This window comes from Hyla sarda, chromosome 7 (assembly GCF_029499605.1).
Source record: "Hyla sarda isolate aHylSar1 chromosome 7, aHylSar1.hap1, whole genome shotgun sequence".
Classification (NCBI taxonomy): Eukaryota; Metazoa; Chordata; class Amphibia; order Anura; family Hylidae; genus Hyla; species Hyla sarda.
Genome location: NC_079195.1, coordinates 37,140,508 through 37,166,037, shown reverse-complemented (window position 1 = coordinate 37,166,037; position 25,530 = coordinate 37,140,508). Strand labels below are relative to the sequence as shown.

Genomic DNA, 25,530 nt, shown 5'->3' with positions numbered 1-25,530 from the left:
TTGTCCCTCAAGAAAATCCACTTGTCCTGGTAGATAAAATAATTTCAACCAAAATAGTCTGATCCCCCCCCACTAGACCACCAGGGATGGATATAAGTTTCCTTTAGACACTGCTGTCAACTTAGACAGCGGTGATCTAATGGTTTAATAGCGGCCATGGTAATCGCAGTATGCCAGGATATTAGAGGCGGGAGAGCTGTAGATCCTCTTACACCCGAGACAAGGCCAGAAAAGTCTAGATGTAACTTTTTGATCACCATAAAAAATTTCTCATATGAAGTGACCAAAAATGAGCAATTCTGGACTATTTTTTTACATTTACACCGTTCACCGTTATATTTTAATAGTCTGGACATTACCACATGCAGCAATACCACTTATGTTTATTTTTGTACATTATTTTTATTTAAAGAAATTGGAAACTTTTATTAGGAAAGGGGCTTATTCACATATATACGCACTTTTTAAAATATTTTAATCACTATTTTTCAGTCTTCATAGGGACTTATGTGTTACTGGGGGGGGGGGGGGGGTTCTGCTTCTCCAGCTTGTGTGGTGCATTTTGTGTCAGAAAATGCTGGAAGTTGCATTTAGTTACTAGATAACTACAACTCCCAGCATGCCCTGATACAGCCTATGGCTCTGTAGGTGTTGCAGCATGTTGCACTGTATAGTAGTACAGTTAAGGTTATTGTGTAACATGCTGGGAGTTGTAGTTTTGGTTCGTGTCAGCTGCAGAGCCATAGGCTGTATCAAGGAATACTGGGAATTGCAGTTAGTAACTACAACACCCAGCATGCCCTGATGCAGCCTATGGCTCTGCAGCAGACCCGAACCAAAACTACAACTCCCAGCATGTTACACTTTATAGTTCTACAGTTTAAGTTATGGTGTAACATGCTGGAAGTTGTAGTTTTGGTTTGGGCCTGTTTGTGTGCATCTGTGGGGCTCTTGGTCGGTGGGAGAGTATGAAGGGGGCGGGATTCTGGGGGTGCAATTCAGTGCGGGTGGCCAGAAGACACTAAAAATAAATAAAATTAGATGGCACAACTGCCATCTCACCTCACACCGGACGTCCTCTTCCCCCCCCCCCCTCGCTCTGTGTTTCCCCGTGCAAACATGCAGCCTCCCCGTGGTGGAATAGGTCCTGTGGAGACAGAGCAGGGGGAGGGGGAAGGATAGAGCTGTGTGTGGGGGAGGGGAGGAGCTGTGTACCGAGCTGTGGACGTCCTTTCTCTCACCCTGCTGTGTCTTCTGAGCTGCGTCCTCCATCCTCCGGGAGGGGAGATAAGGGGGCGTGGCTTAATGTAACGCAAACGTGCGACCTCGGGCTCTGCGGTCAGCTTGGGGCCGCCGCCCCCTCCATACACTCTGAGCGCCGGTGTAAGGTGCAGACTTGCATCGGCTCCTGCACCTCACACCGGCATTAAAGAATAATAAGGGGGAAGTCGGTCTGTCCCTGCTTGCCCAATACAGGGCTAAATCTATAAAAAAAAAATTCACCTGCCCGGTGCCCAAAACTACTTGTCCCGGGCGTCGGGCGATAGGATTTCCACATCCCTGCCTTTAGAGTCCGTAGACTGATATGCGCTGTTCCGCTGGATTTAGGGGGATTTAGTTGAGGTCCAGCAGTCACGCTAACTTTAGCGGGGATTTGGTTTAGGACTCACGGTTTAGTTTGAGGCTGAGGCCGGCAGGCTTCTGGCCTAGCTTGTCTTTGTAAGTTGCGCAGATCCGTCCTGCTAGTCCGGCATCCACGAGAGCAGCAACCCAAGAGAGCGATCACTGGCTACAGCTCCCTTATATGGGCAGGGGCTGGACTTAAGCTGATTGGTCCATACAACTGTCAATCCTCTGTACAAAGGGTTATGGGAAATCATGTGACCCAAGGACCTCCAAAAAAGGTCCTCCAACATACCATAGAGGAATTAACAGTCACATGACCGAAGATCCTGCGATGCTACAGGAGGCAAGTATACTAATATGCATTAGGTTAAATATATACACATTATTAAATATGTACACATAAACCTAATAAAATTAGAGAAAGAGGAGGCGACTAGAGGCTGCCCTACCTGAACCTAGTAACTCTGACTTTGGGGACCACCATACAAGGTACGGTATGCAATACGGTACCGGGACACCACATATATATATTTTTTCCACTGGAGTTCCCGTTTAATGGAGAAATAATGTGCTGTAAATTCTTTGTGCAAATAAATAAAAAATTTTATATATTATATATATTATATATATATATATATATATATATATATATATATATATATATATATACATATACACAAAATAAAAAAATTACCGTATTACATTAATACATAGTTAATTAACCCTATGCATTAGTGTTTCCCAACCAGTGTGCCTCCAGCTGTCACAAAACCATTGCAGAATATGTATGACTAATTGCGTTATCGCCTGAAACGCGTTACTGTTCACTCTGTGTCTCTGGATTTTATTTCAATGAACTGGCATTTCTTTGCATCTATTTTCTGGATTATCGGTGCTGCCATACACCTGGCGTGCGGTGAGTGAGATACCTGCGGTGAGCTGACCTACCTATCTTTGCCTTTGCAGAATATACATGTGACATGCAGCTATACCCTAATACATGATTTTCCAGGCTTCAGAGGTGAAATCTTCCCTGTTGACTATTCAGGGTCTGTACAGCAATTCTCAGCTGTGGGTCTGCTACTGACTATAAGTATGTTTCACTACTATTCATCACCTGTGTCATTACTCCTGTCCTATCTATTTTAATTTTTTGCAGTATCTGACCCCACAAAGCAGTAGGAGTCAGTTTACACTAGCGTGCCCCAAAATGCACTTTTTGGGAGACTCTTGGGTGTTCTTGGTTGAACTGGGGTCGGGCTTCATGGTGTCCGAACCACAGTTCATCAAGGTGGTCCCCGAGAGCTTCTCACAGACCCACCTGCTTTGACTGATCGATCCCTCTTTGTAGGGAGTCAAGGCCGGTGGGGCAGGCAGAAGCCATCAGGGACAATGAATGCAGATTAATAGGATAAGAAGCCTAATATCTATTACAAGTGAATAAGCAGGGGTGGGTTATAGGGCGGGCACAAGATGCATATGCCATGGAGCCTCCACCTGTATGACCTCCTAAGGGTCCTACACCAAGGACAACTCCATCTCATATTTATCTAACTTTCTCTAGTCATGTCCCCATAACATTGGAGATGACCAAGTGGATGTAATAATTGGTTAAAGGGGTACTCTAATCAACTGGTGCCAGAAAGTTAAACAGATTTGTAAATTACTATAAAAAAAAATCTTAATCCTTCCAGTACTTATTAGCTGTTTAATACTACAGAGGAAATTATTTTCTTTTTGGAACACAGAGCTCTCTGCTGACATCATGACCACAGTGCTCTCTGCTAACCCCTCTGTCCATAGTAGGAGGAAATCCCCATAGCAAACATTTGCTGCTCTGGACAGTTCCTAAAATGGACAGAGGTGTCAGCAGAGAGCACTGTGGTCATGATGTCAGCAGAGAGCTTGGTGTTCCAAAAAGAGAGAATTTCCTCTGTAGTATTCAGCAGCTAATAAGTACTGAAAGGATTAAGATTTTTTAATAGAAATAATTTACAAATCCGTTTAACTTTCTGGCACCAGTCGAATTATAAAAAAAAAAAAAAAAAAAAAAAAAATGGTTTCCACCGGAGTACCCCTTTAAGTGGTACCAGGATCCAGAAGTGCGATGGAGGCCGCCATCATGACTTATATCCAGGGTTGCATCAATTATGGTAGATGCCCCCAGTTATAAAGTCAGTGTATATAGATGAGAAGCTCAAATACGGTAAAAGTTCTGAGCCATCAGAGCGGTTCAGACAAGAAAGGGCAAAGCAAGAATACTCTTAAGGTTATGTCACATTTTATAGGAAATTTCTTTGAAATACAACTGGCTGACATCTCTGTCATGAGGAATGACATGCCGGTAATGAGAACAGAGAGCAGGCAATTAAAATGTGACAGTCTATTTCAGTCCTGGCGACTGGAAATCAGCGACAACACCTTCAAATCAAGTGACCACTCCACGCGGTAAACTGCGTCCGCCGGTCGGAGGGAGGGAGAATAATTCTAGGGAAGACATTTTTGTTGCTCATTTTGAAAAATAAAAATGAGGATGATATTCTATACATTTAGATACAGGGCATGCTGAGAGTTGTAGTTTTGCAACAGCTGGAGACACCCTGGTTGGTTGGGAAACACTTATAGGGTCATGCAAAAGAAGATTGGGGCAAAACAACTGCAAGAAACAAAACCTTGTACACACATCATATCACTCATGTTGTGGAAACCTCCATAGGTCTAACATATATGCACATATAGTAGTACATTGATTATGGGCTTTCGTTGTGCAATAATTTGGACAATTAGGAGGTCACCACCAACAGGGGTCACTGTTGCCACTCAGTATATTAAGGTTACCAATGGCTACTTCACAAATTAATTACAGTGACCCCCCCGACCTACGAGGGCCCAGAGGCCATCGCATGTTGAAGGCAGCATCAACATACGATGCTTTTGTATGCCGGGGCCATCGCATAAACGGCTATCCGGCAGCGCAGACTGCTTCAGCTGCCGCCGGATAGCCGTCTACGGTGCCCCGTGTGGTCCGCTGATGATCACTTACCTGTCCTCGGGGCTCCGGCTCGTCCTCTTCGGGATCCCCAGCATCGTCGGCGCTCTCCATAGTCGTCATCCCGTCGCTGCGCACGCCGTCCCGTCATCCAATAGGAGCTGCGTGCGTAGCGACGTGATGGCGGCGACGGAGAGCGAGGATGCCGGGGAAGCAGAGGCCTTGCCGGAGCGTTGGGGACACCTCGGGGACGCGGCGACAGCAATGGAAGGTGACATCCAGGGCAGCGGTGACGGTCCGGAGCGGAGGGGACACGCGAGTACAACTTCCTTTAACAGTGGTCTACAACCTGCGGAACTCCAGATGTTGCAAAACTACAACACCCAGCATGCCCGGACAGCCGTTGGCTGTCCGGGCATGCTGGGTGTTGTAGTTTTGCAACATCTGGAGGTCCGCAGGTTGTAGACCACTGTCCTATACATTACATTGCACGGATCCCTCAACATGCGATGGTTTCAACAAACGATGGTCCGTTTGGAACGGATTACCATCGTATGTTGAGGGACCACTGTATAGGCCTCATAAGCCTTAAAAAGGGGTACTCCACTGGAAAATATTTTCTTTAAAATCAACTGGTGCCAGAAAGTTAAACCGATTTGAATTTCTTTTCTGTCTGACCACAGTGCTCTCTGCTGACACCTCTGTCCATGTCAGGAACTGTCCAGAGCAGGAGAGGTTTGCTATGGGGAATTGCTCCTACTTCGGACAGTTCCTAAAATGGACAGAGGTGTCAGCAGAGAGCACTTTAAAAAAAATTAAAAAGATAAAATTCCTATGTAGTATACAGCGGCTGATAAGTACTGGAAGGATTGGGATTTTTTTTTTATGGAAGTCATTTACAAATCTGTTTAACTTTCTGGAACCAGTTGATTTAAAAGAAAATGTTTTCCGGTGGAGTGCCCCTTTAAAAGCATAGACCTAAGAAAAACTTGGGCCAAATATCTGACCTAACACGAGAATGAATTTGGTTCCTTCTTGTTTTGGTGGTATCCAATGTGCACCTCAGGCTTTTTACAGGAAACTTGTCAACAGGCAAGAAAGCAAATTAGATCTAGCCTAGGACATGATGAAGTCTACGTTCTCCTTCCATGGCCTACTTCTATAAGGATACCTTCCATGTGAATGGCCACCAGCATTATCAGAAAGGTGTGAAACTAGTGGAGGGGTTCTTTGTCCTAAACACATTTCCTGCAGACCCCCCCCCCCATTTACTGCCTCTACAGTATTTGTTCTTGTGTTTCTAAATGCAGATTAACTTTTGTTTAACTTTCTGGCACCAGTTGATTGACCAGTTGACTTCTCCAAAGTAAGAATGAAAGGAAGGATATGAGGTGATAAAATGCAACCAGTGCAATCCTTGTGTCCCAGTAGTCTATCTACTCAGCATGATCAGCTTTAGTGCTATGGGGGAAGCTACTAAAGGACAGATACCTTTTATGATGACAGAGTCACGGACTCCACTCAAAAATAACCCTCCTTGAGCCAAGATCTAATACGATATTTAGGATCATTGCAGAAAATAAATCGTTCTTAGTGACAGTGTTGGGCTCTGATGTCACCTCCAATTGGGGTTGTCTTCTGCTGGACTTTTGGGTTTAGCAGAAGACCTCTGAGGATCCTCTGCTGGGCCCAACCAACCCTGGGCCCAAGATATTCCAGAAAAAAAAAAAACCAGGGGTGCATACAGGGCTCGAGTCCTGCAGGAACACATGGGAACAGAGTACCTGCACTTTTTCCATAGCAGAAACACTGTTCCCATTAGCAGGAGTCCTGCAGGACCAGCCCTTGAGTGATTGTCTTGGGCGAGTTCCCACACTTTTTCCCCCCCCAGGACTTGACCCCTGAGGAAGCCCATAAGGCAAGCAGGTCATTAGATTGACTTCTTAACAGACAGGGTTGTGCGCAGAGCGCAACACCTTTAGAAATACGTTGGGATAGAGTTGGGTCAGCAGCCTCGTTTTTCTATCCATCGTCCCTGAGAGCGAGCCAGAACATGATACAGAAGCAAGAAGTGGCAGGGTTTCCGATGAAGAAAAACTGGACCTTACAATGGTGCTTCTCCAGAGTTAGAACAATGTGACTATAGTGACCATAGTTTTATATAAGAACTATTTTATTAGGTACAATGCAACGAGTTTTGATTTTCTGATCAGAATCTTGAATGCCTGAAGATGATTCTGGTCCAGAATCGAAACGCTGTGGAGCATCTGTGTCCCTGTGATATTCCAGTACGGGATATAGTCCCGTACAGTACTTAAGCCCTGTCAGGTTGAGTCCCTCTGTGTCCTAGGGGCTCCTGCAGTGTCTGCTCCATTGTGTTATCTGTATATTAGATGTATTATTATGTATTGGACCTTTTAAGGACCTTTGGGTTAGTCACATGATAATGTCACATGTTTAACCCCTTAAGGACCGGAGGTTTTTCCGTTTTTGCATTTTCGTTTTTTGCTCCTTGCCTTTAAAAAATCATAACTCTTTCAAATTTACACCTAAAAATCCATATGATGGCTTATTTTTTGCGCCACCAATTCTACTTTGTAATGACGTCAGTCATTTTGCCCAAAAATCTATGGTGAAGCGGGAAAAAAAATCATTGTGCGACAAAATTGAAAAAAAAAAAACGCTGTTTTGTAACTTTTGGGGGCTTCCGTTTCTACGTAGTACATTTTTCGGTAAAAATGACACCTCATATGTATTCTGTAGGTCCATACGATTAAAATGATACCCTACTTATATAGGTTTGATTTTGTCGGACTTCTGGAAAAAATCATAACTACATGCAGGAAAATTAATACGTTTAAAATTGTCATCTTCTGACCCCTATAACTTTTTTATTTTTCCGTGTATGGGGCGGTTTGAGGGCTCATTTTTTGCGCCGTGATCTGAAGTTTTTAACGGTACCATTTTTGCATTGATAGGACTTATTGATCACTTTTTATTCATTTTTAAATGATATAAAAAGTGACCAAAAATGCACTATTTTGGACTTTGGAATTTTTTTTGCGCGCACGCCATTGACCGAGCGGTTTAATTAATGATATATTTTTATAATTCGGACATTTCCGCACGCGGTGATACCACATATGTTTATTTTTATTTTTATTTACACTGTTTTTTTTTTTTATTGGAAAAGGGGGGTGATTCAAACTTTTAATAGGGGAGGAGTTAAATGATCTTTATTCACTTTTTTTTCACTTTTTTTTTGCAGTGTTATAGGTCCCATAGGGACCTATAACACTGCACACACTGATCTTCTATGTTGATCACTGGTTTCTCATAAGAAACCAGTGATCAACGATTCTGCCGGATGACTGCTCATGTCTGGATCTCAGGCACTGAGCAGTCATTTGGCGATCGGACAGCGAGGAGGCAGGAAGGGGCCCTCCCGCTGTCCTGTCAGCTGTTCGGGATGCCGCGATTAGCCGCGGCTATCCCGAACAGCCCGACTGAGCTAGCCGGGAACTTTCACTTTCACTTTTAGCCGCGCGGCTCAGCTTTGAGCGCGCGGCTAAAGGGTTAATAGCGCGCGGCGCCGCGATCGGCGCTGCGCGCTATTAGAGGCGGGTCCCGGCTTCACTATGACGCCGGGCCCGCCATGATATAACGCGGGGTTACTGTGTAACCCTGCGTTATATCAGAAGAGCAGGACCAAGGACGTACCGGTACGTCCTTGGTCCTTAAGGGGTTAAGTCACATGTTTAAGTCACATGTTTTATTACCCAGAGAGCACCAGCTAACCGGCTGACCTGCAGCTTGACCTATGGGCTTCTTGCACAGCCCCCCTTTATAAGGAATGGAGGAGCTGCAATCTGCCTCTCTGCTCTGATCTCTCTCTTAGATCAAGTTCAGTCCAGATGTCTCAGAGCCAGTGTCCAGCACATCTTGAGGCCTCAAGCCTAACCTACAGCCATATGTCGGTAAGTCAAGTCGTCTACGTCTGCTGTCACTACCTTCAGTCAAGTCTATTATAATCAGGGTGGCTGAGTTGAAGTCTGTCCAAACACTGCAAGTCCCAGCAAGCTTCAAGGTCCCCCCTGTGTTACTGGTCACCTCTCTGGGATCCTGGCCTAGCTGTAATGACTTTTACCATCTGTCTACCTCAGTAAATCTACCGTTAACCCTGACCTGGTCTTGGACTATTATTACCCTGCGTAACATAGGGATAGCGGTACTACTGTTCGGGTGATTACCGGAAAAACCACGCCCTGGTGTCACGAACATTTAGGGGTTAATAACATCTGTCCCATACACCTCCCCTTCACACCCTGTGGGGCACCACATCCCCATGCCGGCTCCGCTTTCCCATGACATCCGTGCATCCTTGGACTACACAAAAGTGCCCGGGCTGTCAATCATAGGCCTATGTATTTGTGATTAGGGCAGGATAGGCACAATGACAGCCCTGGGTGCGGTGACTACTACTAAACGCTGCCAGGGGACTACTTGCTAGGAATTTGCATACAGTGAGAGACGCTTTTAAATAATGATAAATATTTAAACAAAATTTCAATATTACAATAATTATTGTTTGATGCAGATTACCTGACATATAAACATGGTAGGAACGTAAATTCATTGTTCTAGAGAAGTCGTTCTGGGGGGTGGGTGGGGGGGGGGGGGGGGATGTCATGACAGGTTCCCTTTAACCGCTTCAGACCCATATTTATAATACGGACTCTCAAGTTCACATTATAGATGCTGATAAAAAGATATATTAAAAAATAAAAATGTTTACACCGTTTAGAGAAAATGCAGGATTTGCAGGATTCTGCCGCCAGTCAATCAATGACATGTTATGTATTGATGGGAACCGTCTAGACAGAAGGATTAATGTCCAAACAATTCCCTGAATTCAATTATAAAAAAGAAAAAATGTCTCCTAAATACTAATTCCGAACTAAGGTTCCCAAGAGACAAGATGTGAGGAACGGTTTACTGACCCACAAAAGGCTTATAGGAAGGGATTGCCAATTTCAAATCCCCTGTTAAGAAACATTGAGCAAAAATATCTCAGAATCTCTGAATAAAAACATTGCAATACTTTATTTGTCCTGAGGTGGCACTGTAGGTAACACTTGCCACAAAGTTCATCCATAAATTACTGCTTTCTGACAAGACGGGATTGCTCAGAGTGCAGTACCCCTTTAAACTCTACATGAAAGTGGATAGTCTGTTCAGGTCCAAGGTATTTTCAGCCGTCTGGATCAGACACAGTTTAACCACTTTCATGTGTGTAGCTTAAAGGGGTACTCCGGTGGAAACCTTTTTTTAAATCAACTGGTGCCAGAAAGTTAAACAGATTTGTAAATTACTTCTATTAAAAAAAAATCTTAATCCTTCCAGTTCTTATCAGCTGCTGTATGATCCACAGGAAGTTATTTTCTTTTTGAATTTCCTTTATGCTGACACCTCTGTCCATGTCAGGAACTGTTCAGAATAGGAGTAAATCCCCATAGCAAACCTATGCTGCTCTGGACAGTTCCTAAAATGGACAGAGGTGTCAGAGAGCACTGTGGTCAGGCACAAAGGAAATTCAAAAAAGAAAAGAACTTCCTGTGGATCATAGAGCAGCTGATAAGAACTGGAAGGATTATTTTTTTTTTTAATAGAAGTAATTTGTTTAACTTTCTGGCACCAGTTGATTTAAAACAATGTTTTCCAGTTGAGTACCCCTAGTTACTGTCAAAATCAATCACTTTTTATATGTTGTACATCTTGACAAAACATTGACCTTTCCAATATACTTCATAAACAAAAAAAAAAATGATTATCTTATTTTTATAGAAATCATGACTTCTAAAAAAAAAAAAAAAAAAAAGACCACTAGGGCTTCCCATACCATCCAGACCGGCTGCAGCATCATCTTTGTCCTAGCTGAAGCACTTTCTTGAATTTGTCCCAGCCTGTAAGGGTGGAACTAGTACTCCTCTATGCTCACTCCTGTCCTATCAGACTGCAGCATGAAAACAGAGAGGAGGGGGTTACAGAGCAGCCTGCAGTGATTGGATAAAGAGACCCAGCACAGCACAGCAGACACAGGGAGGAAGTGAATGCATGGTGAGAGAGGGCAGGCTCAGAACTTTCCCCGGACACTCCCCTTCCTGAGCAGTGGATGTCTGAATGAGTGAGTAGCAGAACAAAAGATATTCGTGAGCCAAATACAGAAGGTAGACCCATAAAAAACATAAATAACATATTGAAGAATTATTTTTTCTTCTGTGATATGACCGGTAATTTTTAACAACTATAACTTGATTTGTTGGGCTATAAAGATTTCTATGGAGTAAATACCGTATCCATAGGGAGCATTAAAGGGGTACCCGGCTGACAACTTTTTTTTTTTTTTTTTAAATCAACTGGTTCCAGAACGTTAAAACAGATTTGTAAAATTACTTTTCTTAAAAATATTAATCCTTCCAGTACTTATCAGCTACTGTATGCTCCACAGGAAGTTGTTCTTTTTCAGTCTGACCACAATGCTCTCTGCTGACACCTCTGTCCTTATCAGGAACAGTCCAGAGTAGGAGCAAATCCCCATGGCAAACCTATCCTGCTCTGAACAGTTCCTGACACAGACAGAGGTGTCAGCAGAGAGCACCGTGGTCAGACTGGAAAGACCTACGCAACTTCCTGTGGAACATACAGCAGCTGATAATCCTTCCAGTACTTAAGATTTTTTTTATAGAAGTAAATTTACAAATCTGTATAAAACTTTCTGGCAACAGTGGATTTGAAAAGTTTATTTTCCCACTGGAGTATCCCTTTAAAGGTCTTTTAAGTCAGTACAATGCCTGAATGGGTGTGAAGATCAGACTCCTAAGCCAAAACAAGCTTGGTGTGGTACTCACGTCTCCATTCCACTTGGCCGGTTTTAAAAAAAAGGAAGATAAAGCCAGCACGCGACAATGATTACAGGAGAAAACTCCTCCCCATATACTGTAATGTCAAATCTGCGTTCTTTAGAGAGAGAAGCAATACAGGGGTAAAATAAAACAAAAAAAAAAAAACATACAAAAAAAATTTAGTTTAAACAACCGTTTAACTCTATAAAAGGTTCATAGCAGTGGTCTTCAACCTGCGGACCTCCCAGATGTTGCAAAACTACAACTCCCAGCATGCCCGGACAGCCGTTGGCTGTCCGGGCATGCTGGGAGTTGTAGTTTTGCAACATCTGGGCGGTCCGCAGGTTGAAGACCACTAGTTTATAGTATAAAAATGGTCAAATCTAAAAGTATAAAAATGTAACACCATGGAATTCACCAACAAAAAGCCACATTTGCCAATTAAAATACATGTCTGGGTGAAAAAGCAAACAAAAAAATCCCCCAAAAAACTAAAAAAAAAAAATGTGAAGTTCAGCTATAGAAGAGAAATCGGCAGCTGTGAGATAAGGTGCTGCCTTGTCCAGAGAGAAAAAGGCAGAAATATTATCTGATCGGAGTCATTCTTCTCCATCAGCGGAGATCACATTACCTTGCATTCACATGCATTATTTATAGCAAGGGGGGGGGGGGGGCCGCAACGCCAGGAGCCATATTAACTCCCACTGTATCGAGAGCACCTGCAGCCCAGACCTCAGTCTATAGGGAAGACAAAGGCCAGGGAGTGTATACTGCTCAGTATAAAATATAGTTATTGATGGGCCAGAATGGAGCCCAATGGCACAAGAAGTTACAATGCTTCATACTGCCTACGATTGATCTCCGGAACCCTGGATTATTAAAGCAGATCTGCCAGTACACTGCTCAAAAACATTAAGGGAACACTAAGATAACACATCCTAGATCTGAATGAATGAACTAATCGTATGAAATACTTTCGTTTTTACATAATTGAATGCGCTGACAACAAAATCACACAAAAATTATCAATGGAAATCCAATTTATCAACCCATGGAGGTCTGGATATGGAGTCACACTCAAAATCACAGTGGAAAACCACACTACAGGCTGATCCAACTTTATGTAATGTCCTTAAAACAAGTCACAATGAGGCTCAGTAGTGTGTGTGGCCTCCACGTGCCCATATGACCTCCCTACAATGCCTGGGCATGGTCCTGATGAGGTGGCGGATGGTCTCCTGAGGGATGTCCTCCCAGACCTGGACTAAAGCATCCGCCAACTCCTGGACAGTCTGTGGTGGATGGAGCGAGACATGATGTCCCAGAAATGCTGAATCGGATTCAGGTCTGGGGAACGGGCGGCCAGTCCACAGCATCAATGCCTTCCTCTTGCAGAACTGCTGACACTCCAGCCACATGAGGATTAGCATTGTCTTGCATTAGGAGGAACCCAGGGCCAACCGCACCAGCATATGGCCTCACAAGGGGTCTGAGGATCTCATCTCGGTACCTAATGGCAGTCAGGCTACCTCTGGCAAGCACATGGAGGGCTGTGCGGCCCCCCAAAGAAATGCCACCCCACACCATTACTGACCCACTGCCAAACCGGTCATGCTGGAGGATATTGCAGGCACCAGAATGTTCTCCACGGCGTCTCCAGACTGTCACATGTGCCCAGTGTGAACCTGTTTTCATCTGTGAAGAGCATAGAGCGCCAGTGGTGAATTTGCCAATCTTTGTGTTCTCTGGCAAATGCCAAATGTCCTGCACGGTGTTGGGCTATAAGCACAACCCCCACCTGTGGATGTCGGGCCCTCATACCACCCGCATGGAGTCTGTTTCTGACCGTTTGAGTGGACACATGCACATTTGTGGCCTGCTGGAGGTCATTTTGCAGGGCTCTGTCAGTGCTCCTCCTGCTCCTCCTTGCACAAAGGTGAAGGTAGCGGTCCTGCTGCTGGGTTGTTGCCCTCCTACGGTCCCCTCCATGATTCCTGATGTACTGGCCTGTCTCCTGGTAGCGCCTCCATGCTCTGGACACTACTCTGACAGACACCGGATTGGATCGGATTTTAGTGATCTGACACCATTGTTTCTTTAAGTGATATGTGAGGTCACTAAAATAAAATGCGCACAATGCTGCAGGAATCCTGCATGACGGAGATGGCCAAACTGACAGCCGTCTATTGTCTATGGCATTTGAGCCACGTTATGTATTAACATTTCTAAGATTTTTTGTGTATTTCTACAGTTCAACAAAAAAAAAAAATGATTACAAAACACCCAAAATTAGTTCCAATTTTACAGCAGGTTGTATAATACTGTGTGGATCTGAATCACTGTTTCCCAACCAGGGTGCCTCCAGTGGTTGCAAAACTACAACTCCCAGCATGCCATATTAAGAAGTTAACGAGGTACTCTGGTGATTTTTTTTATTTTTTGTAAAATCAACTGGTGCCAGAAAGTTAAAGATTTTTAAATAGAATTCATTTTCAAATCTGTTTATCTTACCAGTACTTATCAGCAGCTGTATGCTCCACAGATAGTTCTTTTCTTTTTGAATTTCTTTCTGTCTGACCACAGTTCTCTCTGCTGCCACCTCTGTCCATGTCAGGAACTGTCCAGAGCAGGAAAGGTTTTCTATGGGGATTTGCTCCTGCTCTGGACAGTTCCTGACATGGACAGAGGTGTCAGCAGAGAGCACTGTGGTCAGACAGAAAGAAATTCAAAAAGAAAAAGAACTTCCTCTGTAGTATACAGCAGCTGATAAGTACTGGAAGGATTAAGATTTTTAAATAGAAGTATTTACAAATCTGTTTAACTTTCTGGCACTAGTTGATTTAAAAAAAAATAAAAAACTTTAAAGTACTTGTTATTTCAGGTGACTTTTCAGGATAAGCTGCCCTGTGAGTGTACATGAGGAGTAGCATCATTTCTGGCCAGGATATAACTTCTATACAGTATTTTCAGCAGATTTGTGCTCTGTAGGCTTTATCCATTAATTGCAGTTCTCTTGGAGATGGTGGGTGGAGCTACCCCTCCCCCTTCCATAGACTTGTATTGCAGACACAGGACAAAGCGGAGCAGATTTAAAAAAAAATTTGGAGCAGGGGAGAGGGAAAAAGTTTGACAACAGGAGAAAGCAGCATTTTATTCACTTGTACTATTAAATTATGCAAAGTTTGTTGAAGTGACAGTGCATAGGTTATCTCCTATTCACAGGATAGGGGATAAGTGTCAGATGGTGGGGTATTTGGCCATCTTCGACAGTTCCATAGACAATGAATAAGACAGCGGCACACAAGAAGTCAGGGTCCTGTTCTTAAGATTGCAGGAGGTCCCAGTAGGTGGACACCCACCATCTGCTCTTAAAATAATAATACAATCTAGTGAACAGGAGATAACCTTGCCCACATTGTTAGTATGCAGACAATTTTGCACGTTCTTATAAAAATAACAGGTTAATGTCCTGCTGATGTGCCTTATTTTCAAATAGGGAATGGGCAGAGCTTAGAGAAGGGGCAGGGCTTAAAGCATATCTATGGTATCAAAAATAAATAAATAATCAAATCTAAATGGTTGTCAAATTAACCTTTCAAAAAGGTGTGAAGATTGAGCCCTTGAGAGTCCTTTCCATTGTGCAATTTTTTTTCTCATTCTCCCCATTTCAGAGGTTGGTACCAGAGCTGGGTTGTTTGCCAGCAGTAATCGCACAGGGACTTCCTTTCCCTTACTTGTCTGGTAAATCACACCACAACTACTACCCCCTCTGTACTATGCCATGACATAGTGAAAGTGCACTATACTGAACAGGCTTGACACTGTGCTGGGGAATAATTTACAGTTCACTTCTACAGATGGCATGTGGATGGAGAAGGGGGTTCACTGATGCACTGGCTTTGCCAGGTGCTATGTAAGTAGAAATGAAAAGAAAAGCAGCAGAACACCAAGAAATGGGTTAAGCTAAAGTGAAGAGAGGATTACATTCAGGAGGCAGCAGACAGCTGCACATACAGTAGTAAAAACCTCAAAAGGACAATTGCCCAGGACTTTATAGGTGGTAAGAGACGAAATTGAAGCCTTGATTTATTTTTAAAAACACAGCATGGGTCCTCTGGAGAAGGCAGACAGACTCACAGATTGTAGGTACAATCTCCATGGGTTGATAAATTTGATTCCCATTGATATTTTTGTGTGATTTTGTTGTCAGCACAATCAACTATGTAAAGACGAAAGCATTTCATACGATTAGTTCATTCATTCAGATCTAGGATGTGTTATCTTAGTGTTCCCTTTATTTTTTGGAGCAGTGTATATGTATATAATTATTTTTTTTTCTTCATTTATTGTCTTATATTTTTTAGCATAAGAAATTATTTGGTATTATATTGGTATTCAGTCTCTTAATTCCTAATAGACAGTGCACTGAACCCGGTGAGACGCTCTATTTTGAAAGCTGCTTTTTTAGTCTAGATACCGGTATAATTTATAACCAACATGTGAGTATTGTAGCTGCGTTCACAACAAAACAATATAATTATGCACAATTATAGGATTGCTAAATTAGTCACCTGGGCATCGACTTGGAAAACATAGTAATGCTGATCTAAACACCGTTTATTACCGATGATGTGTCATGTATACTATATTAAAATGTACATTGAATGTTTATTTAGTATTTGCCACGTTGGCAACATTGGTCATGTATAGCTCATCTTCCAGGTTCAGCTCTCATGTGGTCAAGAGACTTGTCTATAGCTAACAATAATATAGAACTTATATACTTGTACATAGGGGGGCAGTATTATAGTAGTTATATTCTTGTATATAGGAGCAGTATTATAGTAGTTATATTCTTGTACACAGGAGGCGGTATTATAGTAGTCATCCAGCATGCAAGAAATTCACATCGGCACTCACCTGTATAAAACTTAACCTTTATTTCATCATCTTCCTAAAAAGAAGCCGGCCTCTGGTTGGGTCAGGAAACTGAAATTCAGTTCAGTTTAGTTTCCCGACCCAACCAGAGGCCGGCTTCTTTTTAGGAAGATTATGAAATAAAGGTTACGTTTTATACAGGTGAGTGCCTATGTGAATTTCTTGCATACTGGATGACTACTATAATACCGCCTCCTGTGTACAAGAATATAACTACTATAATACCGCCTCCTGTGTACAAGAATATAACTACTATAATACCGCCTCCTGTGTACAAGAATATAACTACTATAATACCGCCTCCTGTGTACAAGAATATAACTACTATAATACCGCCTCCTGTGTACAAGAATATAACTACTATAATACCGCCTCCTGTGTACAAGAATATAACTACTATAATACCGCCTCCTGTGTACAAGAATATAACTACTATAATACCGCCTCCTGTGTACAAGAATATAACTACTATAATACCGCCTCCTGTGTACAAGAATATAACTACTATAATACCGCCTCCTGTGTACAAGAATATAACTACTATAATACCGCCTCCTGTGTACAAGAATATAACTACTATAATACCGCCTCCTGTGTACAAGAATATAACTACTATAATACCGCCTCCTGTGTACAAGAATATAACTACTATAATACCGCTCCTGTGTACAAGAATATAACTACTATAATACCGCTCCTATATACAAGAATATAACTACTATAATACCGCTCCTATATACAAGAATATAACTACTATAATACCGCTCCTATATACAAGAATATAACTACTATAATACCGCTCCTATATACAAGAATATAACTACTATAATACCGCTCCTATATACATATATATACATATACATATACATACACATATACATATATACATATATATACACACACATATATATATATATATACATATATATACACACACATATATATATATATACACACACACACACACATACATACACACACACATACATACATACATACATACACACACTTTCTGCATCATGCACCCATGTTCCCCGGTACTATCACTTCCATCAGTGGCTTTGGTATGTGATGTTCAGTAGTGCCGCCCTGTCTTTCCGCTACAGCCTTTATTATAGTAGTTTTTCTTGTACATAGGATACAGTATTTGTTACGCCGAGCGCTCCGGGTCCCCGCTCCTCCCCGGAGCGCTCGCTACATCCTCGCAATTGCCGCGCCCCGGTCAGACCCGCTGATCGGGTGCGCTGCGATACCTCTCCCAGCCGGGATGCGATTCGCGATGCGGGAGGCGCCCGCTCGCGATGCGCATCCCGGCTCCCGTACCTGACTCGCTCTCCGTCGGTCTTGTCCCGGCGCGCGCGGCCCCGCTCCCTAGGGCGCGCGCGCGCCGGGTCTCAGCAATTTAAAGGGCCACTGCGCCACTGATTGGCGCAGTTAGCCTAATTAGTGTGTTCACCTGTGCACTCCCTATGTATACCTCACTTCCCCTGCACTCCCTCGCCGGATCTTGTTGCCATCGTGCCAGTGAAAGAGTTTCCCTGTGTGTTCCTAGCCTGTGTTCCAGACCTCCTGCCGTTGCCCCTGACTACGATCCTTGCTGCCTGCCCCGACCTTCTGCTACGTCCGACCTTGCTCTTGTCTACTCCCTTGTACCGCGCCTATCTTCAGCAGTCAGAGAGGTTGAGCCGTTGCTGGTGGATACGACCTGGTTGCTACCGCCGCTGCAAGACCATCCCGCTTTGCGGCGGGCTCTGGTGAACACCAGTAGCAACTTAGAACCGGTCCACTAGCACGGTCCACGCCAATCCCTCTCTGGCACAGAGGATCCACCACCTGCCAGCCGAATCGTGACAGTATTCTAGTAGTTATATTCTTGTATATATTAGCAGTATTATAGTAGTTTTGTTATATTCCTGTATATAGGAGCAGTATTATAGTAGGTATATTCTTTTTTACTGAGTCTACAAAACACCAATATTTACCTGCAGATACAGATTTACACCTCATGAGCATAAGCCATATAATGCTCTAGGTACCATATGTGGGAGACCTATAGTAGTTACGTTTTCCGGGGAGAATACCTCTGTAATACAACAATGTGATGAAGATCAGAGTCATATACTGTACAGTAAGATCTCACTCCTCTAAAGTGACCTATTATAAACTCTCTCTAACAATGATACACACGTAATACAAATGTGTATCAGCTCCCTGTGGCCATATGACATGGCTTTAGCTCAACATCAAACTGAAGAACAAGTACAGTACAAAATACAACAATGGTGATTCAGTGTGGCGGTGTTTTCTGTTCTGCTCACGTTTAGTCGGGAGCCATTGACCGGCTGTGATCGTGTGCTGCGCATTATAAAATCTAATCGTATCTGAACTCTGTCCTTACGTGTGTTTAATGTGCTACAGGAGCAGTGCGTACCTGTGTGTACCTGTCAGCTGAAGGCCACAAGATCACCATGTTATCACAAAACAATGAGAGAAAAACATAAGCGTAACAGACAGAAACCATACAGGATTTCCAGAGCTCTTTCCACCCTGAACTGAATACTGATAAATATTTCCTTTTTGTAGCATGCTGTATAAAAATAAAAATATTCTGTGCAGAACTTAAATGGGCACTGGCAGATACAATAACTTTTGATGCAGTATACAGGGCCGGTTCTGCCTATAGGCAAAATGGGCAGCTGCCTAGAGCGCACTCTTGATGGGGGTGCCACTCTGCCCACAGCAAGAAAGTTAGCCAGCATCCAAAGCACCCACCCATCCAGCAAAAGCCTGCCACCCCAGTAGTAAGGTGATTACATGAAGAGGAGGTTTGTTACAGATCGGATTGGTCTTGAAACGCATTGAGTGTCCTACATATGAATAAAGTAATCTGTTGCCTACAGTTCTGGACTTACCTCCCTTCTTCGACAGCACGATCTCCAGCTTCCACCTTCTTGTTTGACTCTCTACCCCAGTAGTAAGGTAATTTACATGAGGAGGTTTCTAACAGTATGTCACCCAAGTAGTAAGGTGGTGCATGTTAAAAGGTGAAGCCAATGGGCAGGGTCAAGGGTGGAAAAATTAGCTTTCGCGTAGGGTGGAAAAATCCTTGCACCAGGCCTGATGTTATAAAGCATGCAAAAACAATTGCCTTCATCAGAAACGTTTTAGCATTTTATACTGAAAAAGTCAGTCAAAAAACTGGCCACTAGGGGTCCCTCTGCCTCCTGCGACACATACCATTCCTGCAGTGTCTAGTGGTTATCATCGACATGTCATGGACACAATAAGTGATTGACACGGCTGCAGGCAGGTCCAGGGCCCTCTGTGAGTCAGAGCAGAGGGAGGGGGAGGAGTCATCACAATGAGGAGAAGAGAGGGACACGCCCCATGCCTCTGCATGGACAGAAACCTCACTGAGCAAAATTATAGCAATTTAAAAAAGGTAATTCTGAGAGAAATATAGGTCGTAGACACAAATTAGATGTACATGATCAGGTACTGAGCAACATGTCAGTTTTTTTTGTGGGTGGGGGGGGGGGGGGGGGATCTGACAGGTACGCTCCATTCACAGGATAATTAGCTGATTGCCTGGGGTCCGACCGCTGGGGTCCCAGTGATATCCAGGAAGGGACCCAGGCACTCTCATTGAGGAGAGCGTGTCATCTAACAGTAGACAGTACGTGCTCCATTCATTTCTATGAGGGCACAGACGATGCCCAGGAGCTGTACTCAGGTCTTTTTGGCACTCCAATAGAAAATGAATGGAGTACTTATCCCAAGTTACAGCATGCATTATACTTCAGAGCGGCATTCAAAATTCTTCTGATAGTCATTGCAAAGTGAAGAAGCCTTGTCGCCAGATGTGCCATAAGAGTTTAGCTGAGCTTTGATAATCCAGTGTGCAGAAGGTACTGTATAGTCATTCTCTGGATGCAAATCATCAGCAAACTCTGTGCACAGGATGGAGGAAAATTTCCATTCCAAAACTTTTAGAATCATGAACGCAGCTTTACCCTAGGATACAGGCCGTAACTCTGGATCAGTACAAAATAAATAATGCAATGCATTTACAAAGTTACTTGAAATGCCTTATGTGAGCCTACGCCAGTTATACTGTATTTTCCATAGTCCAGTAATGGAAAACAATCCATAAAATTAAGTCTCTATCCTATTAGGCATAAGACCAGATCAGCAGTAGTAAAATCTTAGTCCACAAAAAAGAAGGTAGATGAAAAGAAGAGCCAGCCGTGCTATTATACGTATCCTCCCTTATCTATGCAATTACATAGATGACGCGGTTGCGGAGCTCTTTGCCCCTATCCAGAGGCGTCAGCCTCCTTCAAGCCGTCTGCTCACGAACAATTGAAATTGAGAAGTGCTTATTACTGCAGTTACTGTAACAAGCGAATCCACCCCCCATCCCAACCCCCTCCACCAAATAGAAAGAGGACACCATTAGTAGAAGGATTTCTATGAATTAAACACAACCCTTAGCTCCATGTCAGCACAGTCTGGCGTTACCTTGTATCTTAACAGGTAACAGCTTAATATCAGCCTATCGCAACGTTAACTAGAAACCTTCAGGTCATCTTCTTCCACCAAGTGGGTAAGAGCTTCTAAGCTAGGGCAGGGACAGTCACCAAACTTTCCAAGACTCCTGAATGGTATAGGGGCCTTGTTACAGAGCGGTATAGTTTACTGCTGCCACTAGCTGCACTGCTAGTCAAATTTAGGCACATGGTGGAATATCCACAATTCTGCATAAATTCTGTTCAGCAAAACTTGCAGTGGAATTCTGTGTTCTCAAAACACGGAATTCTGCTGAACTTCAAAGCCCCATTGACTTCAATGGGATTCCGCCATAGAATTTCACAAAATACTGCTGTGAATGTTACAGCGGAATCGCAATGAAGTCAACGGTAAGTAAATTTAAACAGAGCACATTCACTGTCTATGGGAGCTAAGAAAATAGAGATGTCCCAATGCCATATATTATTTTTTTTTTTGTACTGATACATACCAGTTACCGATCCTTTTTTTTCTCCTCATGTCACATGACAGCAGAGGTGGCTCTGGACCTGTGAAGTCAAACATGAGGCCCTCACTGACAATCATAATTAAGATATGCCCTAAGTAGTTAGGTAGGGCATCCCCACTATAAAAAGGTAGAAGCCCCAGATAGGTAGGTAGTAGCCCCCAGTAGGCAGAGACTCTCCCCTATTAAGTAGAAGCCCCCAGTAGTTAGGTAGGGAAGCCTCTTCTTTGGGTAGTAGCCTCCAGTAAGCAGGGAATTCCCCTATTAGGTAAAAGCCTCCAGAAGGTAGGGAAACCTCCTTTTCAGGTTGTAGCCCCTAGTAGGCAGAGAATTCCCCTTAGTTAGAAGCATGTGGTAGGTAGGTAGTCAGGTATGACCTATTAAGTATTTTCCCCTAAAAAAAAAAAAAAATCCCACTCACTTCCCATCAGCATCCTCCACTCTGTTAGATGTGCAGACCCTTCTTTGCTCTGTTCTACAGAGTGGTGCAGGACCTGCAGCACGATTAAGTGACAGAACATCATATCGCAGGTCCTGCACCACTCCAAAAAACAAAGAGGAGGCCTCAGTGCAGGAACAGAGGAGAAGTGAAAAGGATTCTTATTTCTTTATAGTCTATGGGTATCGGGCCACGTGGCGTGGCCACGCCAGCACCTCTGCACACAGGATCATCTCCAGTAACTCCAAGAAGTTTGCATTGTACGTTTTGGACCTGAGGACTTTTGGACTTTGCATGTGCCAAAACGCGTTGTCCGCTTTTTTTTTACAAAATAAACAAGTTTGTCCTGTGCTGGCCCGAGTCTCTCCGTTCTTTCACTTATGTGAGCAGCGCCTCCTAAAGACTGGTTTTTGTGGCTCCTAGTTGCCTATCTTGATTCTCCACTGGCTCTTGCGTAAGAGCCCAGCTCCGGTCGGAGCGCAGCAGCTCCCACTTTTTCTTACTACTTCAAACTACATTCTGTGAGCGCCTAGCAAAATCTGACACAAGATTCAGCATTGCATTCTATTCTGGGAGCGCCCCCTATTTTTGTCCTTCTCTCCATATTGGAAAGTTTGATCACAGACCGTTAACAAAAAATGGGGGGGGGGGGGGGACGGGACTTGGAATGAACAGACAGGGTTCAAGTGTTTGATGACCACTGCTAAGGCGCTCATCACTTTGACCTGTATCGGATTTCCTCCGGACAATGCCCTAAGGAAGCGGCTGAAGTTTTACTTTTATGTCTGGAACTAATGGAATCTACATCATTACTTTGAGGATATGAAAAAGTCTAAAATATTTAACGCACAGAAAAATCTAAGTTTTAGGACACAGATCTTTACATTAGGCTCCATCTGCGATCCTGTTGGGGCTTTTCGGGAGGGAACGCTCTGTACATTCTGTAAGCAGCTGCGATGCTCCGTACAGATGTAGAGGAAACAGGTTATTGCCTGTTATGTGGAATGTAACAAGACAGCTGCAAAACTACTTGTCTCGCCCAATTATTGTCACTTTCCAGAAGTTCACAGACTTCTCTACACATTTTTACACCACATACAAAATATCCAATTTCCAAACTTACTCTTTCAACCTGAAGATTTTGTGAACTAATGGCATTAGCCTTGGTGGTTATAGTTATTGCAGGTTACAAATATGTACTTGTTTTAATAGGCCTGCGACAATCATCTGCTTGCCAGACACTAAATACACATCAAAAAGGTAATAAATAAAAATACACACAAAAAAAGTAAACTTCCTTAAAAAAAAAAAAAAAAAAAAAAAAAAAAAGAGAATGGGTCAGAAACATATGGCTGCTTTCTTCTGCATTTGGAGCACAGCTTTAATATCACACAAAACCTGTGGACAAGAGTGGCGCCATTTTCCCCAAGAAAGCAGCCATGTTTTTAATCTTGAACAACCCTTAAAAAAAGTTAAAATAAATAAAAAAAAAAAGTATTCACCTCCCTCATTCCACTGGTGCATCCCTTCATGCACACAAGTAATGATGTATTGTGGTGGCTATTGATGGCCCGCTTCAGTAAAGGTGTTGACCACAGATATACCACGACAGTGGCCTGTGGCTGGGCCCATCATGAGATGTGTCTTCTCTATAGACCACACATTATTATGAATATGTATAAAAAGGAGACGCGGTGGATCAGAATAACAGACACCAGAATAAGGAAGAATTCAGACTTTTCACATCAGTTCTATCCTGGAGTGCCCCTTCTAGTACTGCACTAGTGGAGGTCAGCTCACACTGTGCAGTTTTAACATGTTTTCCTATTGAGGGTAGGGTCACACGTATCTGCAGCGTATTTGATGCTGCGTATGTGCCACTGACCGTCCCTATAGTGTGCCTCCTGCTGTGCCTGTGTGTCCTGCCTTTTCTGCTTGTAGCAGCAATCCGCCCTATTCGTAGACACACCGTGATCTGCGAGTCGCCACGCACATGCGCATTGTACTCACACTGGCCACTCTCTGCCTAGAGATCAGGGGGAGCGATGACTGAGTACACTGCTCATGCATGCGGAAACTGGCAGGTCCCTGTGTGTATGCGCGTAGCAGCAGATTGCAGCAACGAGCAGACAAAGCAGGACACAGCAGGAGACACGCTCTAAGGTCAGTAGTGCATCCGCAGCATCAGATATGCTGCGGATGCTCTAGGCACAAGTGAAATGATTTATAATCTTAAAAAGGAGTACTCCAGCGCAAAATAATTTAATAAGTTATAGATCCAGCGCAATTAATAATTTAATAAGTTATAGATCACGGGGGGTCCGAGCACTGGGGCCCCCGGGATCTCCTGGACGGGGCCGTGGCAGTCTGCAGGAAGTGTAGTTTCATCCCCAGCAGACACACCCCCTTCATAAATCTCTATGGGGTATATGGAGGGGGCGTGTCGGCCACCACGTCATGCGGGGACAGAACGCCCCCTTTCCAGCATACTGCTGAGGCCCCATCGAGGAGATCGGACCCCCCCCCCCCCCCGATCTGTAAATTATCCCCTACCCTTCGGATAGGGGATAAGAGAATATATATATATAGATATATATATATATAGATATATATATAGATAGAGATATATATAGATAGAGATATATATAGATAGAGATATATATAGATAGAGATATATATAGATAGAGATATATATAGATAGAGATATATATAGATAGAGATATATATATATAGATAGAGATATATATATATATATATATATAGATAGAGATATATATATATATATATAGATAGAGATATATATATATAGATAGAGATATATATATATATATAGATAGAGATATATATATATATATAGAGATATATATATATATAGATAGAGATATATATATATATAGATAGAGATATATATATATATAGATAGAGATATATATATATATAGATAGAGATATATATATATATATAGATAGATATATATATATATATAGATAGAGATATATATATATATATATATATAGATAGAGATAGAGATATATATAGATAGAGATATATATAGATAGAGATATATAAATATATATATATATATATATATATATATATATATATATATATATATATATATATATAAAGTGAATGGGTTTTGTTCAGTTTAGCACGGTTTATCAAAACCTATGCGGAGGAAGAGTGGTGCAGTTGCCCCAAGCTGATTGCTTCTTTCATCTTCAAACAGTGCTTTAAATAAAAAAAATTGAAAAAATAAAGCTGATTGGTTGCTATAGGCAACTCCACCAATCTCCCCCAATGACCTACCATGGTTTTGACCATTTCAAAACCATATATCATATGTGTTTATTATATAATAGTAGTCAATAGGAAACATATAAAACGGTTTCATACAGTTTTACATCCTATAGTTTTAATATCCCTAAACCGTATGCACAAACAGTGGTGTGAACGCACCCTTACCCAGTAGTTTTCTTTTTTTTTATATAGTATGCCTCTATATGGGCTAGTGTAGCCAGCTATGCTATTCTATGCAGAAAAGAAAGGCATAGCAATGTATACTATGCCAAAAGTTGCCAAAGAGCCTTATGGCATTGGT

The 25,530-nt window shown here is 42.8% G+C and overlaps 1 protein-coding gene across 2 annotated transcripts in view; it reads right to left on the bottom strand.

The window, feature by feature from the left end:
* The window catches only part of UBTD1 (ubiquitin domain containing 1), a 62,113-nt gene that overhangs the window by 23,990 nt on the left and 12,593 nt on the right, over nt 1-25,530 (bottom strand). The window contains exon 1 of one of the 2 annotated variants that reach the window (XM_056530869.1): nt 9,218-9,235. The exons of the other annotated variant lie outside the window; for it this stretch is intronic. Coding sequence (XP_056386844.1) covers nt 9,218-9,224 — 7 coding nt within the window. The 5' untranslated portion in view covers nt 9,225-9,235. Of the gene's footprint in view, nt 1-9,217; nt 9,236-25,530 lie in introns of those variants that run through there. 2 annotated transcript variants of the gene reach the window in all.